The 23,315-nt window shown below is 36.7% G+C and overlaps 1 protein-coding gene across 4 annotated transcripts in view; it reads left to right on the plus strand.

Moving 5' to 3' along the window:
• The window catches only part of LOC106867577 (natural resistance-associated macrophage protein 2), an 81,593-nt gene that overhangs the window by 6,435 nt on the left and 51,843 nt on the right, over positions 1–23,315 (plus strand). The window contains exons 1-2 of one of the 4 annotated variants that reach the window (XM_052967646.1): positions 8,074–8,151; positions 16,755–16,852. Coding sequence is in view for 2 of the 4 variants with exons in the window: in XM_014912486.2 (XP_014767972.1) it covers positions 8,929–8,968; positions 16,755–16,852 (138 nt within the window). In the remaining 2 variants the exon portion in view is untranslated. Of the gene's footprint in view, positions 1–8,073; positions 8,152–8,335; positions 8,969–16,754; positions 16,853–19,843; positions 19,907–23,315 lie in introns of those variants that run through there. The other 3 variants (XM_014912486.2, XM_014912488.2, XM_014912485.2) reach the window with 3 other exon arrangements.

Here is a 23,315-nt window from a genome sequence, read left to right on the forward strand (position 1 = left end):
TTACACCTGGTCGGTTTGGATGACGTGGCTGCAAAACCTCTTCTGTGTAAGCATTCGACTTATTTGGGTACGCTTATGTAAAAAACCAATTTTAGAATGACTTTTTTCTGTCAAAACACTAAAAATAACTGACCAACAAAAAAATAAAACCAACCAAGATTCAACCAAATCAAAAAATAAACCCAAATACTAAGCGAACAAAGATGAACCATCCCACTTCCATTGTGCATGCACACGCACACACAAACACACACATGTACATGCACATACACACACACACATATATTCACACAGAGTTGAAACGCTGTTTGATTTATTTTTTCAGCGTACAAATTTTCATCATCCTACTACCAAGTATGACATCACCCCTTCCTTTCTCATTCATAAACACAAGAGTATTATTATAGTAGATTATCTCAGTAACCATGGGAGCTATGAAAGAAAAAAGCCCAGCATCACCACCGGATTATTCTGCACACATGTGTAATTTTTCGCGCAATTCCACCCAGCCAAGAAAGAATCGCCCATGTCAAATTTATATGTATAGATATATATTTACAGGAAGTTAATTATGTGGCTGGTCATAGAATAACCAATGATTTCGCATCTATGAAATGCTTAGCCTTATAGATGACTTGTCAGTCTCCAACATCTGTAGCTATTGGAGTCTGATATGTTATCTATAAGGCTAAGCACTTTATGGATGCAAAACCATTGGTCACTCTATGATTGGCTATATAATTAACTTCCTGTAAATACATTATTACTCTAACATAGAGTGTGCTTCTTTTTCGGATATATGATCCACTGACATTATATATTTATATATATATATATTGGCGCAAAGCAGCATTCAGGTATGAGCAGAATTTAGCTTTATTGAAATAGGTGCGTTACATATTTCAACTGCTAAAAGGCAAATACACTGCAGTTACCGTGGAGAAAAAAATCTCTCTTGGATTTTTTCTCCATGGTACCTGCGGTGTATTTGCCTCTTAGCAGTTGAAATATGTGATGACCATATTTCAACTAATCTAAATTCTGCATATATATATATATATATATATATATATATATGTGTGTGTGTGTGTGTGTGTGTGTGTGTGTATACCTATCTCTCTCCCTCTATTGTAATTTAACTTCTCATCAACTGGTACAAAGCCACCTCCCTCAATACTACTCCCCTGTCCTAATCAAGGGGTCTTTGTCTTGCAAGTTACTTGGTGACCTGCCAGTGCTGGTGTCACATAAAAAGGACCCAGTAAACTCTCTGAAGTGTTAGGCTTTAGGAAGGACACCCTTCTAAAGAAAACATACCAAAGCAGACACCATAGCTTGGCTGAGAATTTTAAAAATAGATTCATTAGATAATATTGCTTTGGGTTTACAAAGCCATATAGTGATCAAGGCTGGGACAATGTTTGATAGTAGGTCTGCTGGATCAAACCTGACTTGGGTTAAAACAACAACATTGATCTCTCTAGTTCAGAAGGGCCTGCAAACTGGAGAAATTGATGCGGTTGAAGTTTATGTGAGAGGAGGAAAGAGGGAATTCAAGTTCTAGAAAGGATGAACTGGGTGAAATTTGGTGCATCGATGTTGAATTAAGACACGGTTGGGGTATTGAGTAGATTAGGTTAGAAATACTGAAAGCATTTTTACAAAGTAGAAGAGTAAAAGGGTGAATACAGTAAATTGGTGGGCTAGTGGTTGTAAATTGATTATTGGTTAATTAATAATTGCCAATCAACCAAAACAGCCTTGGAAAACAAGTAGTTTAATCAAGAACCTTTTGTGTAGCAATTGGAGCATCAGGACAAGTACCTGGAAATCAAAAAATAAAAAAAAGATTGTTGATGTATCAGTCAATGCATAGTTATAAACCAAACTACTCTTAATGTTAGAAGCAGGAGATAATATTTTAAGCTGTGTTTATGGTTTATGGATGACTTGTAAGTAATATTGCTACTACTGTTAATTCTTGCTTTAATATTGATTTCAAATTTTGTCACAGGTCCAGTAAGTTTGAGGAAGGAGTTAAGTTGATCATATCGATCCCAATACTCAACTGAAACTTATTTTATTGTCCCTGAATGGATGAAAGGCAAAGCTGACTTTGGTAGCATTTGAATTCAGAGTGTGAAGATGGATGAAATGCTGCTAGGCATTTTGCCTAGCATGCTACTGATTCTGCCATCTCATCACCTTAACAATTCTAGCTTTCATATTAAAAGGCCTCACTTGTTTATAAGAATATTGACTGAAGTTTTCCAACACAACATTTACAGTGACAAGTCCCCTGGTATTCTATAAAATTTCTTTTGGTAAACTGCTGAGTGATTCATATATTCAGATACCAGGCCAAATACAAGCTATAAAATGACTTTTTGCTGATATTTTCAGTCATCTTGAAATGCATTCAGATCTGTTCTCTAAAGCCAATGAAAGAGACTCTATGTCAGTGGTTCTCAAACTGGGGTCCATGGTCCCTTAGGGCAGGGGTTTTCAAACTTTTTGACTTGCGGACCCCTTTATATTTCAGGCTTTACCTTAGGGACCCCCCTATAAACGCTTATGAAATTTATACATAAATATTTGCTTAAAATAACATATATTTTTACATTTATTTATTTAACAATATTTAACAAATAGGTTTATTGTCAATTAAAGGATTTCGATTAAAAAACATATATAAAATCAAATTGCCCATAAAAAGTATTTGCTGTCCACGGACCACAGTTTGAAAACCCCTGCCTTAGGGGACCACAAAGGGACACTGAAGTATCGTGACAACAGGATGGCTTGGAGACAGTTAAGTTTTAAAATTTCAAGACTTTCAATTTTTAGCATGCTATCATCCTTTTTTGTCGTTGGCCTCAAAAACCCTCACCACTCTTACACACTCATTTGCAAATCACACTTGTACAAGTGTGATTGGCCAATATAATGGGTATAATGTTTGATCATGCATGTTCTATCAGTATTTTTTATTTCTCTTTTGTTTTGTAACCAATTGGTCAACGGATTCCCCATATTTTCATGTGCATTTATTGTATCCTAGTGGGGCATTGCCTGGATTAAGTTGTGGTTTCTGGGATTGTGACTCTATGGGCAGTGCTGTTCATAGTCCAGAAATTACAGTACATGAATGTAAGTCATTTTTCCCATGTTGATTATCCTGCATTTTATAGGGGACCATGAATCATCAAAATAAAAAAAAAAACTGTAAGGGGACTAGCATGTAAAATTTTTTGATAAGTTTGAGAACCAGTGCTCTATGTAGTTGACCTGCTAGAAATAGCAACCAAATCTTCCACTTGTTACACCTTACACTTATCAAAACAGAGAACTTATAGGATAATGTTATCCTTGATACACCGAATAACAAAAAAGAACTTAGTGGACATAGATGGAACACCTTTGATTATAGTAAGTCTTCTTCACTAGGCTTGACCTTATGCTAAACCACAACTATTGTTCTTTTATACAAATTGAACTATCCTTTTTTGTTGTATTTCTAAGCATAGTAATATTTTAATATCTATAGGTACTATAAGGTAGTGAGCTGGCAGAATCATTAGCATACCAGTTAAAATACTTAGCAGCATTTTGTCTGTCTTTATGCTTTGAGTTCAAATTCCGCTGAGGCTGATGTTGCCATTCATCCTTTCGGGGTCAATAAAATAAGAACCAGTTGAGCACTGGGGCTGATGTAGTCAATTTATCCCCTCCACCGAAATTGCTGGCCTTATGCCAAAATTTGAAAGTAATGTCTGTAGGTATTATGACAGGTTGACAGAATTTAGTGTTGAACAAGATGCCTCACAAATTTTGCTCTATCTCCTTTCATTCTGAGTTAAAATCCTGCTGAGCCAAATTTGCCTCTTCATTGATTCAAGTTTGAAAAAATCAAAGTACCAGTCAAGTACAGGGGTTGAGTTAATTGAGAGTCCTCTCTCTGCAAAATTTTCAACCTTGTTGTACTACTACTACTACTACTTCTTCTTCTTCATCATTTAGCATACATTCTCCTATTCTTGCATGGGTCTAATGGAATTTCTTGAGGCAGAGTTCTCTATGGTTAGATACTCATCCTGTCACCAACCCTCACCTGTTTACAAGCAAGGTGATATTTTCTGACAGGACAGGTTATTTTGTGGAAGATAGGAAATAAACAACATCACTTGCATGATGGAGATTCTCATTTACAACCATCACATGATGTACACGCACACACACACACACACACACAATACAGGCTTCTTCCAGCTTCATTCTACAAAATCCATTCATAAGGCTTTGGTTGGCCTAAGGCTGTTGTAGAAGGCATTTGTCCAAGAAACAATGCAGTGAGATTGAACCTGGAACCATGTGGTTGGGAAACAAACTTCTTACCACAAATATGTATGTGTGCATCATCTGTATCTTTGTGTTTATGTCCCTTCTTTCACTATACCACCTGACAACTGGTGTTAGTTTGTTTATGTTTCTGTAACTTAAAGGCTTGCCAAAAGAGACTGACAATAATTAACAGACTTCCAAAAAACAAGTACTGGGGTCAATTTGTTTGGCTAAACCCTTGATTGCAGTGCTCTAGCATGACCATGGTCACAATTTAATGACTGAAATGAATAAAATAAATATTAAGATGTCATCAATAGTAATAGTTATTATCAGAACATAATTTGACTATATCTTATTTTATCTCAAGAAAGTTAACCCTTTAGTATTCAAATTACTCTGCCAATGTAAAGCTTAGTGGAAATGCGTGGCTTAGTGGTTAGGGTGTCAGCATTATGATCGTAAGATTGCGGTTTTGATTCCTGGACCAGGCGACGCGTTGTGTTCTTGGGCAAAACACTTCATTTCACGTTGCTCCAGTCCACTCAGTTGGCAAAAATGAGTAACGCTGCGATGGACTGGTGTCCCGTCCAGCTGGGGAACACACTCGCCACAGAAACTGGGAAACCGGGCCCATGAGCCTGGCTAGGCTTTAAAAGGGCACATTTATTTTATTTTAATGTAAAGCTTATTTATTCACATTGTTTTGAATTAATCATGTATTGTCTCATAGCTGTGAGATTTCAGTGATGTTATTGTCTAATTTTTGGATGACATTGTAGAGTATGTGTGAAAGGCTAGACCCAGCCAGTTTGAACTTAAAACAGGAGGCATATTTGAGCCAGATATGGCCAGTTTAAATGCTAAATGGTTAAAACATTTTTGATGATAAACAAATATGCACACTGAGATAGATTAGCAATCTAATCCCGTAATCTCATTACTGATTACTAACACTTAGAATATGGCCTCTATATATTTTATTGTTATTTATCAGTACAGGCAGACTATAAGTTAGATTTCTTGTTTATTTGGCTGTGTAGACATAGATTTTTATTATCTCACTTAATTCAATTATGTTCTCCTCTACAATACTCCAGAAGTATTTCTAATTAGATTTTTGATTCTCTACATAAATATGTTCACTCCTCTTAACTGCTGATTTTATTGCAGATGGTGTCTCTGAATAACGTTTTAGGGCCCCCATTGATCAGTGCTGGTCATGTGTCTGTACATGTATGTGCAAGATTTTTGGAGGAAGACTGATGTGGCTGTGTAATAAGAAGTTTGTTTCACAATCATGTGGTTTCAGGTTCAGTCCCACTGTGTGGTACTTTGGACAGTGGCGACTCGTAAAATTAGTGGAGGGTGCTGCTTCAGATAATTTTTAGCCATTGTTTTAGTATTGTGTAAAAGGGAACAAACACATAAAAAGAAAATTTATGCATAAACTTGATTGGTTTGTGTTTTAACCACTGCCGGGTAGTGTATTTAATTTGTTTACTGAACACTACCGTGAATTACCCCTTGTTTTTCAAAAACCCCACCTAAATCACAAAATAAGGGGGGAAAATCTGCCCTATTTTTCAAATCCTGGCAGCAACACTGTAGCTGGAAGCAGGATAATAATCTAATTCTACACTTTATCACATTCAAGAATATAAACACGTTTTTAAGCACAACACATGCAGAGTCAAAAAGAAACACTACCCTTCACCAGCACATCAGGATCAGCACTGTGTGAACCACAGTGCTCTCTCTCCCTAGCGTGCAGCTTCCTATCTCGGACATGTGAGCATGCACACAACAGCCAAATACCTCGTCACTAAAACTGTGAAGCGAACATTTCTATACAAGGACTTTTATATTTTTTCATAAACTAGGGGATGACTACTGACATTAAGCTTAAGGATTATATAATGTACAAGTATAAAAAAAACGATTAAAGAAAAAAGGACTCATTATATTGAATGTTACCGATAATATCGAGTGGAAATAGGGGTGCTGCAGTTCCACAGTGCCTATACATGAGCCGTCACTGACCTTGGGTAAGTGTCTTCTACTATAGCCCAGGGCTTTTCTCTTATCTGAGCTTCATTGAAGAAGTCTGAGAAGATATAAACATGTCCAGTGTTGTTCTCTATACTTTTTTTTTAATCTTTTACTTGTTTCAGTCATTGGACTGGCCATGCAGGGCCACTTCCTTGAAGGGTTTTAGTCAGAACAAATCATTCCCAGTATTTTTTTTTTTAGTCAGGTACTTATTCTATCAGTGTCTTTTGCCAAACTGCTAAGTTACATGGATGTAAACAAACCAATATTGGTTGTCAAGTGGGGGTGCATGACAAACACAGACGCAAAGATACACACTCATAGGTCCATATATATATAAATATATATATATATATATGACTGGCCTCCATACAGTTTCCATGAACCAAATTTGCTCACAAGCCCTGGTGAGCCCAGGGTTATATTAAATAACACTTGCCCAAGGTACCACACAGTGGGACTGAACCCAAAACCACATAGTTGCAAAGTAAGCTTCTTAACCACACAGCCATTCCTCCTGCTCCTATCAATAGATTAAAATAATGTTCATCATTAAGCTAATGTTTTCGTCTTTTCACTGCATTTGGCTGTGACTTGGCATTCTTTAGGGTGTCTGGATAGAATGCTTTGTGGAATTTGTTATGATGCTATTCATTCTAAGTTCAAATGCTAACTAGGTCAGTTTTACCTGTCAGCCATTCAAGGTCAATAAAAAGGTACCAGCCTAGGATGTTGGATTGACAAAAATATGAAAAGTGTTTCTAGATGCCTTGTGGTAGTTGCTCTGGTTACTTGCCTTCTGAGTTCAAATCCTGAAAAGAACAATTAGTGTGATACACTTAATCCTTCAACCAGTTTCATACCATCATCTGGCACTTTGGATATCTTTAGTGGGCCCTCACTCTGGCAAGTATTCAAGCTAGGGTCTTTTGCTTTGAGGATAACTTCCTCCACCTTGCCAAACTAGGTTTGGAGGTCACTGACATGACCTGACTGAAAGATGAAAAAATTTGTTTTTCGCTAGTAGGAATAAAGTTACTTAAAGGGATGGAGGATTTCGAAGGATTGTTTTGGTCCAATGATAGAACATGTCATATCTACCTACAGGAGGTGTAGGTTCAATTCCCAAGGGCACCTTTCGATTTTTTCTATCCAATATTTGCACACTATTATTTAGACTTTATTTGCTCCGAGATTCAAAGTTGCTAAAAAAGAATGATTTCTAACAAGATTTTAGGACAGTTTGTTTACAAGAAAGAAAAAAATAAAAGTTTTATATCAAGCTCGTTCGTTTCGTCAAATCCAGTTGTTGTTTTGACGTGTCTAATAAGTTTTTTGGTTTATGTATTCTTTTTGTATTCTTCAAGAGAATAAAAATTGGAATAATAAAAACTTAACTATGAATGAAATTTGTCACATAATGGTAGTGTCTGAGATACTATTGCGAAATGAATTTTTCAGTTGCTTTTTCAGAAGTATTTCTGCGTGCTCGGTATATTTTTATACTCTAGAAATTCTGTTTTAATCACTTAAATATTCCCCTCCTTTCTTCTTTACTTTAGCTGCTGAACAATAACGTAATTTGTTCTCCGATTGTCGTCAGCTCTTACGAGCAGAACAATGTCCATTCACTTGGAATATTTTATACAGATAGTAGAGTTTGAGTTAAGTAACATTTAGCTGCTATTTCTAATTGGTCGAACGACAACGTAGGGTGTCCCTTCACCTCCTTATTTCGTCGTGGTCTACGTTGTTTCAGTAAGATTTTATTTTTTACTTGCTGTATTGTCCTACATTAATCTTTTTTTTTTTAGCCACATATGGAATATAATCATCTAGTACTTTTAATCCAACCTAAAGATTTCAATGGTTCATAGTTGGATTAAATAAATAAATGTATATTTAAGGCGAATCCAAAATTCATTTCGAGTTTTACATCTAAATAAGTATTATTTAGATGAAGAGTTGATTGCAAGTGGAAAACTCGAAAACATTTAAGTGAATTTAAGACCAGTCAGGCTTCCGACTAGCACCAAGCAATACACTTACAAAAAATCACTTTTTAATTATTTTGAAGTTTTTTTTACCAAACGTAACTTTTTGTTTTTCTACGAGTAAATTTGGAAACAAACAAATATAGGAATACTATTCTTTTCGTGTAGTTTCTTCCCAAAGTTCGGTATTATTTACTTAAGTTTCACCTTTTGGAAAGTTTCACATCTACATTAACAGCTGTGGGGTGAAAAAATGTTCACAGCTGGTGTAAAACAGCGAATTCAGATCAATACACCTGTTAATAAATTGTATCTCTATCACAGTTATTTCGAAAGTTTGGTTTGTTGTAAAATAATAACAATAACCAAACTTTGAGTACAAAATAAACTTATAAGTTGGTTGTCGGAAAGAGAGATAACGTTGTGGGTCCAGTCCTGCAAACGCGTGAACAAGGATTTTCAAATGAAAGTATATCGACAAAAAATAATATAGAGGATAACTGTTACATTTTATTCCTTTCGGCGTTTATATGGTCTTATCATGAGTTACATGAGCTTAAAAGCTTTAAACAACGAAGAAGGTTAGTCTTTCATCTCGCTGCTTCTGCCCTATCAAAATATTTTTTTTGTACCTTAATTTTCATTCCTTCTGGTATTTTATACACTTTCTGTTTCAATAATTACACAAGAATTAAGCGTGTTTTTGTTTAGTATATTTTTTTTACATAGGCGTGTGAAAATTAAATTTCATCTTCCAATTATGTGTGTTTACAACCCACGTTTTAATTTCTAGTCAAGATCATTTCATTAATGTCACTGATGTGCTTGGACTTAGGTGTTAACATCACATCGTTTTGACTAAATCGCAAATGAAATGAAACTGTGTGTGTGGTAAACTGGCAACTCGCGTTTAACTCTCCAAAAAAACACTCCCTGCAAAATTGAGTCTTCATTGATTCAGTTTTTATCTCACGCTCGTGAGAAGATCGTGAATATCACATTCTCAGTTCCTCTATATTGTGCGTATGTAAGTGAATATTTTGTGTTCATGTGTGTTTTCATGCTTCACTATGATTTGGTGTCTAACCTTGCGTCCAAACTCCAAAAAATTCTTTACATATTGGTAATACTGTCTTAAACCTTGAGCACACTAGACAGTTGTCTAGGGGCCCACTTCTCACCTGTGTGCTGCGGCTCGCTATCAGTAAATAAATCCTATAGGGCCCGGTGTAGTGATTTACTCGGGTGCCTGTAAGGCTAATGAGACGGTCTTGCATATTGGGTCTAAAACTTGTTTGAAGAAATTATGCTTGGAGCGGCGGAAAGAGAGCGTTAGACTAATATACTTTACATCGTTTATCTATGTTCATCTATGTTCTGAACTCAAATGTCACTGTAGCGACGACAAAACCAGAAACAAGTGCTTTACAAACAAAATCCCTTGAGATATTTCCTCGATCGGATTTACAGACACTCCCTTGTTCACTTTTGCCACCAGAAATGCATCTGAGTTTCTGAAAACCTGTAACTATGTTATTGTATACTAATTGTGATATATAATAATAATTAAAAAAAGTGTACACAGCTTTTTCGCCTTACTTGGAGTCTCTTACAGTTGAAGTAGCCAGATACCTGACGAGGGGGAGTGGTAGGGAATGATACAATAGATGGCTCAGTCTTTACCTGGAGCAAGAAAATGCTGATAATGAGGCCCTCATGTGATTGCGTGATTTGCTAGAGATAGCAGCCGTATCTCTCAATTGGGTGGAGATGTGGTAAAGAGGGAGGTGGCTTTATACCAGGTGTTGAGAAATTAGAGTATGATAGAGGGACAGGAACTGGTGTCTTGCTGTAGGGAAGCAACACATTGTTTTCTCTACTGAGTCATTACTCACCTACACACTCTAACCTCTGGCTTACATAAGTGAAATCTCTTCAGACTGCTTTTTCTATGGCTCTTCAGAGCTAATTAGTCTCATATGATCTCCACTCAGGCCCATTCACGTCACTCATCTGTATTCTCATTATACATATTTTGTCAACATTCTAATGCCCTGCACTAACCACTATACCTAACCTTCCTCTTCAGAATGTTGTTTTCCTTGCCTCTGTTTTGTCCTTGGACATTGACTTGCAGTTGTTCAAAAACAATGTCACCCACATTGCTCACTGGTCTCAGGGACCCTTTGAAGTTCATGGGCTCATCTCCTTCTGCTAGGTATTGAGTGGTAATAGAAGACTGAGAGAGAGACTGGTTGTTACCCATGCATATAAGTCTTCTCTCCACAACACTGATGTTTATCCAATGGGAAGACTGCCAACTTGGATTGATACAGTTGGGCACCAGAGTCATTGTAGGAGCTGCTGTCAGAACATAGAACTAGAACAAACATTGCAAGGCATCTTAGCTAACCCTCTAATAGTTCTATCAATCCACTGACCTAGATTGGTACATTTTTATTGACCCTGAAAGGACGAAAGGCAAAGCTACCTTAGTGGGATTTGAACTCCGTGTATACTGTGAGGCATTCTGTCCAATTCTCTAACAACTCTACCAGTTCACTATCCCCAGTAAAATAAAGATGTAAAAAAAATAGAAACAAAGAAAATCTCTATCCATAGGTAATATGAGAAAGCACTGAGAAGTGGCAAAGAATATGAACAAATTATGAATGTTTGAGACAAGTCTGCTTTAACCCTTTAGCATTTAAACTAGCCATATCCAGCCCAAATATTACACCTTGTTTTATGTTCAAACCATCCACATTTAACTTATCACACCTACCCTTCAATGTCACTCTAAAAATAAACAATCCTATCATTGAAATCTCAAAACTATGAGATAATTCATAATTAATTAAAAGCAATATGAATGAATAAGCATTACATATGAGAAAGTATTCTGAATGCTAAAGGGTTAATGTAAAACAGTGGTTCTGAATAGGGGTCCATGTGCCCCTGAAGGTCCATATGCCTCTGGGGGTTCATAATAAGATTTTGTTGTCAAAATTTATGTGCTATAATTGGTTAGGCTTCTAAAAATACACAAAATATTTTCAGTTTTTTTTGTACACTTCGTAATAATATTCATTCATAAAAATAGAAGATTTTTGTAAGCATCAAATGGTTATAAGGGTTCAGCCAAGTAAAATAGGAATCAAAGGGCTCCATAGGCAAAAGATGATTGAGAACCAGTGACATGGTTTTAAATATTTTCTTGACAACTTTTTTAGCATTCAGATTACTCTGTCAAATGAAGGCGCAATGGCCCAGTGGTTAGGGCAGCGGACTTGCGGTCATAGGATCGCGGTTTCAATTCCCAGATCGGGCGTTGTGAGTGTTTATTGAGCGAAAACACCTAAAGCTCCTGAGGCTCCGGCAGGGGATGGTGACGAACCCTGCTGTACTCTTCCACCACAACTTTCTCTCACTCTTACTTCCTGTTTCTGTTACGCCTGTAATTCAAAGGGTCAGCCTTGTCACACTGTGTCATGCTGAATATCCCCAAGAACTACGTTAAGGGTACACGTGTCTGTGAAGTGCTCAGCCACTTGCACGTTAATTTGACGAGCAGGCTGTTCCGTTGATCGGATCAACTGGAACCCTCGACGTCGTAAGCGACGGAGTGCCAACTCTGTCAAATGTAATGCTTTTCTATTCACATTGTTTTGAATTAATCATACATTATCTTGTAGCTTTGCGACTTCAGTGGTGTATTTGTTTAGTTTTAGAATGACATTGTTGGGTAGGTGTAAGAGGTTGAAAATAAAGTAACTGGAATATTTGAGCCAGATATGGCCAGTTTAAACACTAAACGGTTAAGGAAATGAAGGCAGTGTTAGCTCTAACTCTTACATCCTGCTAACATTCAGTTTTTGTTTGACCAAAGACAGAGTGTTAAGCCTAAAATATGATATAAACTTGTGATTCTGAAGCTGTAAACATGATACCTGCTTTCACCTTGGGCAAGTGTCTTCTACTATAGCCTCGGGCCGACCAAAGCCTTGTGAGTGGATTTGGTAGACGGAAACTGAAAGAAGCCCGTCGTATATATATATATATATATATATATATATATATATATATATATATATATATATATATATATATATATATATATGTATGTGTGTTTGTGTGTCTGTGTTTGTCCCCCCACCATCGCTTGACAACTGATGCTGGTGTGTTTACGTCCCCGTAACTTAGCGGTTTGGCAAAAGAGACTGATAGAATAAGTACTGGGCTTACAAAGAATAAGTCCTGGGGTCGATTTGTTCGACTAAAGGTGGTGCCCCAGAATGGCCACAGTCAAATGACTGAAACAAGTAAAAGAGTAAAACCAATAGACTGATTGCATATCTACATGTGATCCTTGAAATGAACTGTACATGTGATTATCATATCTCAGATAGTTTTTGTCCTTTCTAAATTCTTCAAAGATATAGTTAAGAGTTGCTTGATATGATATCCATATCTTTTCCTGTTTATTAACTGTATCCCAGTTTTCATTACATATATTCTGGTCTTCAGTGAATAGTCTATATTCTGTTTTTTAGGATAATTACATTTTGTCTATGTTTGTCATAAGAGGCAGCTAAAGGTGGGTGTATCAGGAACATCATCCTGCTATTAATCACTGCATCAAAATATTCCATCTGACTCAACCCAATATAAAAGGCTGGGTGTAAAAACAATGGTGTAAAAGTGATGATTAAAAGATATTATTCAGTTATTTCACTTTTGTTTTCTTTCCATTATAAAATGGTTTGGGAGATATTATAAAGCTTATTTCTCTTTATAGTTTATTCTGCATGTGGTAATTTCTTTAGAATCAGCTGTCATTTGTTAACTCTGAACTTTCACATCAAATTCTCTTTAGCCTATTTATATTTAAGGTTACCACCCCCGTAGTAGTGGAATTAATCTAGTTATCTTTCATGTGTTTTCAATATATAACCATACCATCTAAATCTTACCCCAGGGATGCTAACTTAATATCTTTTAATTTACACTTACTTTGTGAAATTATTATGGCCATTGTTAAACTCAAAACTTTGTTTTTTGAAGACAAGAACAAAAAGGATTATGAGATAATGGTTATCACTAAAGGCATTAACCCTTTTGGTATCATCTCCCCTTTGACTGCTCCTTCATTTGAAATTTCCCATCAAAATATCATCATCATCATCGTTTAACGTCCACTTTCCATGCTAGCATGGGTTGGACGATTTGACTGAGGACTGGTGAAACCGGATGGCAACACCAGGCTCCAATCTGATTTGGCAGAGTTTCTACAGCTGTATACCCTTCCTAACGCCAACCACTCCGAGAGTGTAGTGGGTGCTTTTACGTGTCACCCGCATGAAGGCCAGTCAGGCGGTACTGGCAATGGCCATGCTCAAAATGGTGTATTTTATGTGCCACCCGCACAAGAGCCAGTCCAGGGGCACTATCTTATTTTACTAAATTCTTCATTAATTTCTAAATTAATTGAAACAAAATCAGTGTATTTCATCAGAAATATGGTAACAAAAAGGGTTAATATGTATGTGGGAGAATTATAATCAAGAGGGATATGAAGTTTTGTTTTTTTTACAACTTTCTGGCACATCATCATCATCATTATCATGTCCATACTGACATTGGTTGGACAGTTTGACCAGGGCTGGTAAGTTGAGGGGCTACACCAGACTCCACTCTGATTTGGCTGGATGCCCTTCCTAACACTAACCACTCCGAGAGTATACACCAGTATCTGCCATGACTATGATTTCAATTGGCTTCATGGCTCTTCTACTCAAGCACTGCATATTGTCAAAGGTCTTGGTCATTTGTCATTACCTCTGTGAAGCTCAATGCTTGAAAGGTGCTTTTTAGGTGCCACCCGCATAGCTGCTAGTTACATGACATCAGCATTGGTCACATTACCTCTGTGAGGCCCAATGCTTGAAAGGTGCTTTTTACGTGCTATTGGCACAGGTGTCAATTACATGACACCAGCATCGTTCATGACTACAATTTCACTTGGCTTGGTGGGACTTCTCTAGCACAGCATATCACCAAAGGTCTTGGTCACTAGTCATTGCCTCCATGAGGCCCAACGTTTGAAGATTATGCTTCAGCACCTCATCCCATGTCTTCCTGGGTCTACCTCTTCCACAGGTTCCCTCCACAGTCAGAGATCGGCACTTCTTTGCACAGCTGTCCTTGTCCATATGCATCACATTACCATACCAGTGCAGTTGTCTCTCTTGCACACCACAGTTGATGCCTTTTATGTTCAACTTTTCTCTCAAGATGTTTACACTCTGTTGTACATGCACACTGACATTGCACATCAAGTGAAGCATACTAGCTTCATTTCTTTCAAGCTTACGCATATCCTCTGCAGTCACAGCCCATGTTTTACTGTTATCATAGCTGTTTGCACACAAGCATCATACAGTCTGCCTTTCACTCTAGGTATGTCTTCCATAATTTTCTTTTGGAATATTTGGAAGTCTAGTTTTACTGCATTATTATTCTAAATAAGTTTTTATTTTTGTAAATCTGATAGGCATCTCAATCCTTTGTCATCTCGCCTGAAAAGTTCAGTGTCCTGAGGTCGTTCTTCAGTACTTCATCCCATGTCTTCCATCATTTGGTTTGAATCTTACTGCTCATGGTTATTAGCTTGGTAGTGTCTAGCATGCAATTTACTAGTGGTGTACACTGCTGGAATGCTAATAAATTAATGTTCTATTTTATCATCCAATCATAAGATTAATTAGGGTAATCACAATTGCTTAATGATATGAGGTAGTTCACAATTCCAATCCCTGTAGCAACTTTAGTTACATATGTCACAAGTGAAGAAATATGATAAATGATGATGGAGGGACAATGACAATTCAAAAAATGCTGAGTGGCTGTGGTAAGTAGCTTGCTTGCCAACCACATGGTTCCAGGTTCAGTCCCACTGCATGGCACCTTGGGCAAGTGTCTTCTACTATAGCCCCGGGCCGACCAAAGCCTTGTGAATGGATTTGGTAGATGGAAACTGAAAGAAGCCTGTCATATATATATATGTATGTATATGTTTGGGTGTCTGTGTTTCTCCCACCAACATCGCTTGACAACCAATGCTGATGTGTTTATGCCTCCGTAACTTAGCAGTTCAGCAAAAGAGACCAATAGAATAAGTACAAGGCTTACAAAGAATAAGTCCTGGGGTCGATTTATTTGACTAAAGGCGGTGCTCCAGCATGGCCGCAGTCAAATGACTGAAGCAAATACACGAATAACATGGCAATTTATTCACAACCTGTATTACATAAGCTAATATCATTAGCCATTTCTTCAGGCATTTTCAAGCCCTCAGGAAAATGAAACTGATTTCTTTTCCTGATGGTTCAAAATGCCTGAAGAAATGGCTGGTGATTTTGGACTATGTAATACACTGATTGTGAATAAATTGCAATGCTATTGAAACATATATAGCGTCTGTTGCACTGTACTGTCATTGCCTGTTATTTTTCATTTATTTTATACACACACACACACACAATCCCAATGCTTGTACTTATTTTATCCCAGAAGAATGAAAGATAGAGTTGACATGAATGGATTTGAACTTAAAATGTAAAGGAATGAAACTAAGTATTCTTAAGAAAATGGATACTGTTAGGCTTGGCTTTTCATCATTTTGGGTTGATAAAATAAGTACTAGTTGTGCACTGGGGATGATGTAATTGACTAACCCTTTCTCTCAAAATTTTGGCCTTGTGCCAAGAGTTATACTATTTTTGTCTCTTTGCTACTCCCAATGATGAGTGTCATTGTCATTTTAACACTTAATAGTTTTTGCTCTTGCATGGGTTTGGGTTCTCTGCAACACATCTCATCTTAATTCTGTGTCATTTTATTCAACTTCACTAATTGTTTTAGAATTCCTTTACTCTATCTTTACTGTATCCTCATACTGTTTGTATCACTAACAATTCTATTATCAAAATGTAAACATTTTCCTAAGAAGACTTATAAATTGGTAAATAGCTCAGATTTCACTGAACTGATGTAGAAGTGAAGTGATAAAGTTTATAGAGCATTGGGCTACTAATTTGTAAATCTAGAGTTCAAATCCCGTGGGTAGAACTTGTGTTGTTTTTTATTGTTTTGTAAATTTGGACAATTTGCATGTGGCCAGAGGTAATTGCACACGTGCATTGTTACCATATTCCACCTGCAAATACATCTGCACACAGTAATTGGTGCTTTGTGTCAGATATTACTTTGAATACTACAAAATAAACTGTAAAACCTTTGTTTTTGAACTGGATCCCAAATTTGATTTTATTTTAATGAAATTTCTTGATTTTTATTAATTTCAAGATAATGATGAGGAAAATACACCTGATGATACGAGAAATAATACCCCTACAAGATCTACATATTTTGAACAGAAAATACAAATACCAGAAACAGAGGATGTAAGTTCATGTTTAGTGATTCAACTTTTGCTTTTGTACCTGCATGCTTTTTCTAATTATTTTTTTCTCCTTCAGGAAACCTGCATTTCAGTTTTTTTAACCTTTTAGTACTTAAACCAGCCATATCAGGCCCTAATATTTTACTTGTCTTATGTACAAACTGGTCAGATCAGTCCTCTCACACCTTCTATACAATGTCATTTTAAAAATGAAGTCATGTCATCAAAATCTCAAAGTTACAAGATAATGCATGATTAATTCAAAATAATGTGAATAGATGAACATTTATGCTAAAGAGTTAATATATATATATATTCCTAATCTTGCGGGCCCGTGGGTGCCAGTTCTATGTAAAGGCACCAGTACACTTTGTAAAGTGGTTGGTGTTAGGAAGGGTATCCAGCCATAGAAACGATGCCAAAACAGACATGGAGCCTGGGAAGTCCCAGTTGACCAGCTCCTGTTAAATTGTCCAACCCATGCCAGTATGGAAAATGGACATGAAATGATGATGATGATATTGGAAAATAAATGAATTATTCAAGAAAAAATTGTAAAAAAAAAAAAAGAAAAAAAAGAAATCCGAGTAAAGTTTTAGTTTCATCATCATCATCATCATCATCATCATCATCATCATCATCATCATCATCATCTAATGTCCACCTTCCATGCTGGCATGAGTTGGACTGTTTGACAGGAGCCGGCCAAGCAGAAGTCTGCACCAGACTTCTGTGATTGTTTTGACAGGGTTTTTACAGCTGGATGCCCTTCCACTTAGCAGAGTGGATTTAGTGCTTTTTATGTGGCACAAGCACAGGTGAGGTCAGTTTTGGCAAGGTTTTTACAGCTGGATGCCCTTCCAAATGCCAACCACTTTACAGTGTGGACTGGATGCTTTTTAAGTGGCACCTGCGCTGACAGGTTCACCAAGTATCTTCCAAGACAAAAAAAAATTCTTGTGAGAGGGGAGTGAGCATTGGAGAAGGTAATCTTGTGTCAGATGATGAAAAGTAGAGGACGTACAAGGTTACCAGGCCAGAGAGAGAGAGATCAAGAATGAAGATAGAAACAGGTGTGCTGCTGCAAAGGAGTTACATGGTTACCCAACCTGAGAGAAGAGCAGGAGAAGGAGAGAGAGAGAGTGGGAGACAGCATGATGGAGATGGTGGCAAAATGCTGGGCATATTCACAAGGGACAGGGATCAAAATATAAATGGGATGGTTGAGTAAAGGAAGAGAGAGATATAGATGGTAGCAGGTGCCAGGGCATACCCTTGAGGTTTGAATGTTATAATATAAGTGGCAGGATATTGTGAAAGAAGCGTGATTAGAGAGGGCAGAGCAGGAGTGGGAAGTGAGTGGCAAAAATCTGGGTACATATAGAGTGGTGGTGGTAGTGGTGGTGGTGGGGCTACTGGATAGCAATGATACAGAAAAACAGGGCCATGAGGATAGGATTGAGGCGTGAGAGGTAGGCATAGTGTATGAAGGGGAAATGTGAGGAAGAGAAGAGATGTAGATTGGTTTGTTGAGGTAGGGCGTGTGTAAAAGTTTTCTTGTTATGTGCAGGTAGAATACGCGAGTCGGGGGCTAGTGGATAGCTTGTATCATGTAGATACTTTTACATGTATTAAAAATAGATTAAAAAAATTTAATTAAAGACAAATTAGAAAAAAAAATCTAGTTTTATTTTTCGAATCATTGAGAAATATCAGTAGTGCAGTAAAAAGAGTAGGATCTGAGGAAACTAGGATTATCTTTGCTGGAAAATATTGTGTAAACAGTTTAAAATCGTAATAACTCTGAGTAGAAGAATAAACATTAGACTTAACCCCCTCCTCCAGCATGCAAATTTACTTCACTTCTGCTGAAAGACCTTTATTCATAATATCTCCTTGCAGATGCCCTTTGAGGCTTGCAGTCATTTTGCATTTGATGCAACAGAAAATTATTAGAATAATAGCATCCATCAACCTGGTCACCATTTCATATCTAGGGCTGCTAATCTGTGTTGTAAATCCAGGCAACTCTAAACTAGCATTGCTCCAAAAAGGTCATAAGTGACATAAACCAGTTCATCACAAAGAAGAGAGGCAAGATCTCACATTTTGATCAGAAATGTCAAATAGATCTCCTCTTCCTTCTACTTTCAAACTATCATGTCACTTCATATGAAAAAATTATTCCATATTCTTTATTGTAGTCATGTTGTTTACCATCTTGTGTTTCTCCATCATCATCATCTTTAATGTCTATGTTCCATGCTGGCATGGGTTGGATCTCCTACTGCAAACTCATTGCTTGCTTTTACCCATCATTCTATTATCAAATGCTCCTTATGTGTCAATACTAGAGTAATAATCTCACATCTTTATTGCTCATCCCTTTCCTTGAAATACATCTGCATGAACTTTGTGAATTAGACATCTAAGTGATCCATAGAGTGAAAATTCACCTCATATTTGTCACTAGCTAGTATATAGCTTTTAAGCTACTGACCCCAAATAGGAAGATCTGCAAACAGATAGAAGTAGTAGTAGTGGTGGTGGTGGTGGTGGTATTTTCATTTCCTTTTTCTTCATTGGCTACAAACTTTAGCTGTTTGAACATGAAAATCACCATTTCGATGAGACAGTCGTTGCTGAGTCATATTCCATTGATGATCATATTCGTCACAAAAAATCATGTAAAATGAATCACCAAAAATAATTGCTGGATTTTGCAATTAATTTCAATTATTTCCAAAATTTATTTCGCAAAAACCACGTAAAAAAATCACCAAAAACGATCACAGTAATGAAAACTTGGGAATCCCAAATTTCAGGATTGCGGGTCCAGATTCAGCCTGGAATGTTTTTAATTTACTCATGGAGTCTGCATTTAGATTTTAAAAATTGTTATTGTACAAAAAAATTTGTTGCAAAAAATCACATTAAAAAAATCGCCATAAACAAATCACAGTAATGAAAACTTGGGAATCCAAAATTTCAGGATTGTGGGTCTGGATTCAGCCGGGAATCTATTCTATAATGGAGAAAGCTGCTTATTAATTAGGTATGTACCAATTACTAAAAGTTCTAAAAGAAAGCAATTATTAAAGAGTTGACCATCTGGAAATATTTTTATGAATTCATGTTCTGAGAAATTTCCTTTGATTTTGATTTCTCGAGTCTATTGAATTTTTTAACTCCAATTTCTCGCAAATTTAAATATTCATTGCATTCACTGCATCCAATTCTTTACTAATTTAAATATTCATTGCATTCTCTGCAGTCGGGGGCATATACATCTGTAGCAATGCCCTTTTATTTATACGATTTTTTTCATTTCATGTTTATTTCATTCATTATTTGCAATTTTCTCTCTCTCACACACACACACACACACGCACACTACAAAATTTACAGATGGGCTGCTGAACTGTAATCTATATTCCATTTTCATTTGCCAAGTCTCTCTCTTTCTCTTTTAATATTTTTCTTTCAAATTTTAATTCGCTATTTGGAAAACTGACAGTTTATTCTATTAATGTATATGTAATGTAAAAACATTATTTATTGAATGAAAATTTTTTAAAATACCTGTATAATTTTTGTAAAAAAAAAATTTAAGTGATTTTGTTGTTATGACTGTTTGGAACGCTCTAAGCCTTACAGTAATAACAACACTTGCTGTGAAGACTTTTTACTTTTAACAATGTACTGTCAAGCTTCTCATTCTGTTAGCTGCATCTGAAGATTACTTGTTCAATTTCTTAGTCATTATGACTACTGGGCTAAGTGTTTTTTTTTTAGTAACTCAGAATCCTTATACTCACTGCTTCACTTGACATACGCCTTCTTTTTTTAAGCCATTATGAGGCTTATTATATCGTGTTATCTTGTTGGCTGAAATTGACTGCTTCAGCAAGACTAGTTTTCCGGCTTTGTACTATGGGATTAATATCCAGTACCAGACTAAAGAACCTGTAAAAATTAGTAAGTGCAACCGAATATATTCATGTCTTGCTATGTTATTCCTGTCTGACTGAAGGTTTAAATTTTGATTGTCTGTACCCTGTGAATTTTCTTGCATTACACGTTTCTTCAGCGTTGTTGTGAAACTGTAAATAAAAGTGTCACATTTTGAACTTGAATATAACCCATTGCCTTCTGATTCTTTCCGTGTAGCATCTTCTTCTTAATCCCTTTTGCCCCTTGTGGAGCATAGGGCCTCAACAGTTATTTTCCATTTTTTGTGGTCATTGGCGTGTTTCTTAGCTGTGTCCCATGTCAGGCCGGTGATCCTGAGCTCATCCAAAATGCTCCGCTTCCATGTCTCCTTCAGGCCTCCTCGCTTCCTTTTCCCCTGCGGGTTCTAGTCAGGTACTTGTCGTGTCACATTTGAGAGTTCTTTCCGCGATATGTGTCCGATCCATCTCCATATCTGTCAAACATTTATTTTTGCTAAAGTTCTCAGCACACTCTGTGAAGTGGCTGGTGTTATGAAGGGCATCTAGCTGTGGAAACCAAGTCATATCAGACTGGAAACTGGTGCAGCTCTCCAGCTTTCCAGCCCTGGTCAAATCGTCCAACCCATGCTAGCATGGAAAACTGATGTTAAATGATGATGGTGATTATGGTACGCATACTTATTAAATTCATCTCCAATTATCAAAACCTTTTTAGTTTGTATTAGTACAAATTGTTGCTTGACTGTCTATCAACAACAAAATGAAAGCAAACTGAACAGTATACTTTCATGTCAATACAATCTTTAATAGACTCTTTAGAAAATGTGTTTTAACCCTTTAATATTCAGATTACTCCATCAAATGTAGCGCTTGTTTGTTAGCATTGTTTTGAACTAATCATGTTCTATCTCATAATATTGAGATTTTGATGATGTGATTGTTTATTTTTTAAATGACATTGTAGGATTAGTGTGAGAGGCCAGATCTAACCTGTTTGAAAATAAGACAGAATATTTTGGCCAGATACAGCCAGTTCAAATGTTACAGGATTAAGATATTAATTCCTTTTAACTACAGGAAAACCTAAAAACCCTATTTAAATCTTTCCTTGCCAATCACTGTAGATTTTTTTATATTCATCACTGGGTCAGGTTGCTTGTCTGTAACCTGTAATTGTTTCTCAACCACCCAGTTTACAGTATGGGAAGGGGATGTGGGTACACAGCAGGATTAAATACAGAACCTGTCAAATTGAAGAAGAGCTTCTCATACAATTGCAGACATAGCTGCATGGTTAAGAAGCTCGTGTTTGGTTTTGGATTCAGTCCCACTGCATGGCACTTCAGTGAAGTGTCTTCTGTTATAGCCTTGCACTAACCAATGTCTTGTGAGTGAATTTAGTAGACAGAAACTGTGTGAAAGTCCATCATTATATATATATATATATATCATGTGCATGTATGTGTGTCTTTGTGTTTGTACCCCACTCCACTACTTGACAATCAGTTTTGGTTTGTTTATGTCCTTGTAACTTAGCAGTTTGGCAAAAGAGACCAATAGAATAAAAGAACTGAAATAGGGACTTGCTTCACCAAATTATCTTCCAATTGAAATTCATCCGAATGATGCAGTATCATGTAGAATTTCAATTCAAATATACCAGAAAGATGAATTTGGAATGTTCCACCTTATTTTCTGCATCTACAACCTTCAGAGACAATAGGTTTTTATAGCAATGATGAGAACATTATTCTTCTCATATATGCCTTTCACATGAGAAATAAATTGTTTCTTGGATCTTCTCCTACCCACTTCCAATCCTTAGCCATTAGGCTATATCTAGCACCAGCCACAGTATTGATCATATCAGCTAGGTAAAAGAATTGAACTACTTACAGCAAGTCATGAGAGCAGATTGCGATCTTTATCCCATGCTGTTAACTCCACTATTGCAGCTGGCATTGAGAAACAGGAAGAAAGGTTTCTATGATCCAGCTCTTTTTTTTTTTTTTAACTATAAAACCCACCAGTATGGTTTGAAATTGATCTTTGCATTTCTTTCTCTCTCTCTCTCTCACACACACACACTCTCACTCATTCACTTTTCTCTGCAAATTTAACATAACAATTGTTATTTCACCTGCTAGCTATGTAGCTTAAATGATTATCTTATCAATGCATTCGGATCTATTTCTTAATATCAGGACAGTTTACATCAATATTCATATCATTTAGACCATCATACAAAATCCTTTTGATGATATATTTCTTCTTTGTAATCATCATCATCATCATCATCGTTTAACGTCTGCTTTCCATGCTAGCATGGGTTGGACGATTTGACTGAGGACTGGTGAAACCGGATGGCAACACCAGGCTCCAGTCTGATTTGGCAGAGTTTCTACAGCTGGATGCCCTTCCTAACGCCAACCACTCAGAGAGTGTAGTGGGTGCTTTTACGTGTCACCCGCACGAAAACGGCCACGCTCGAAATGGTGTCTTTTATGTGCC

This window comes from Octopus bimaculoides, chromosome 1, assembly GCF_001194135.2.
Source record: "Octopus bimaculoides isolate UCB-OBI-ISO-001 chromosome 1, ASM119413v2, whole genome shotgun sequence".
NCBI classification, from domain to species: Eukaryota; Metazoa; Mollusca; class Cephalopoda; order Octopoda; family Octopodidae; genus Octopus; species Octopus bimaculoides.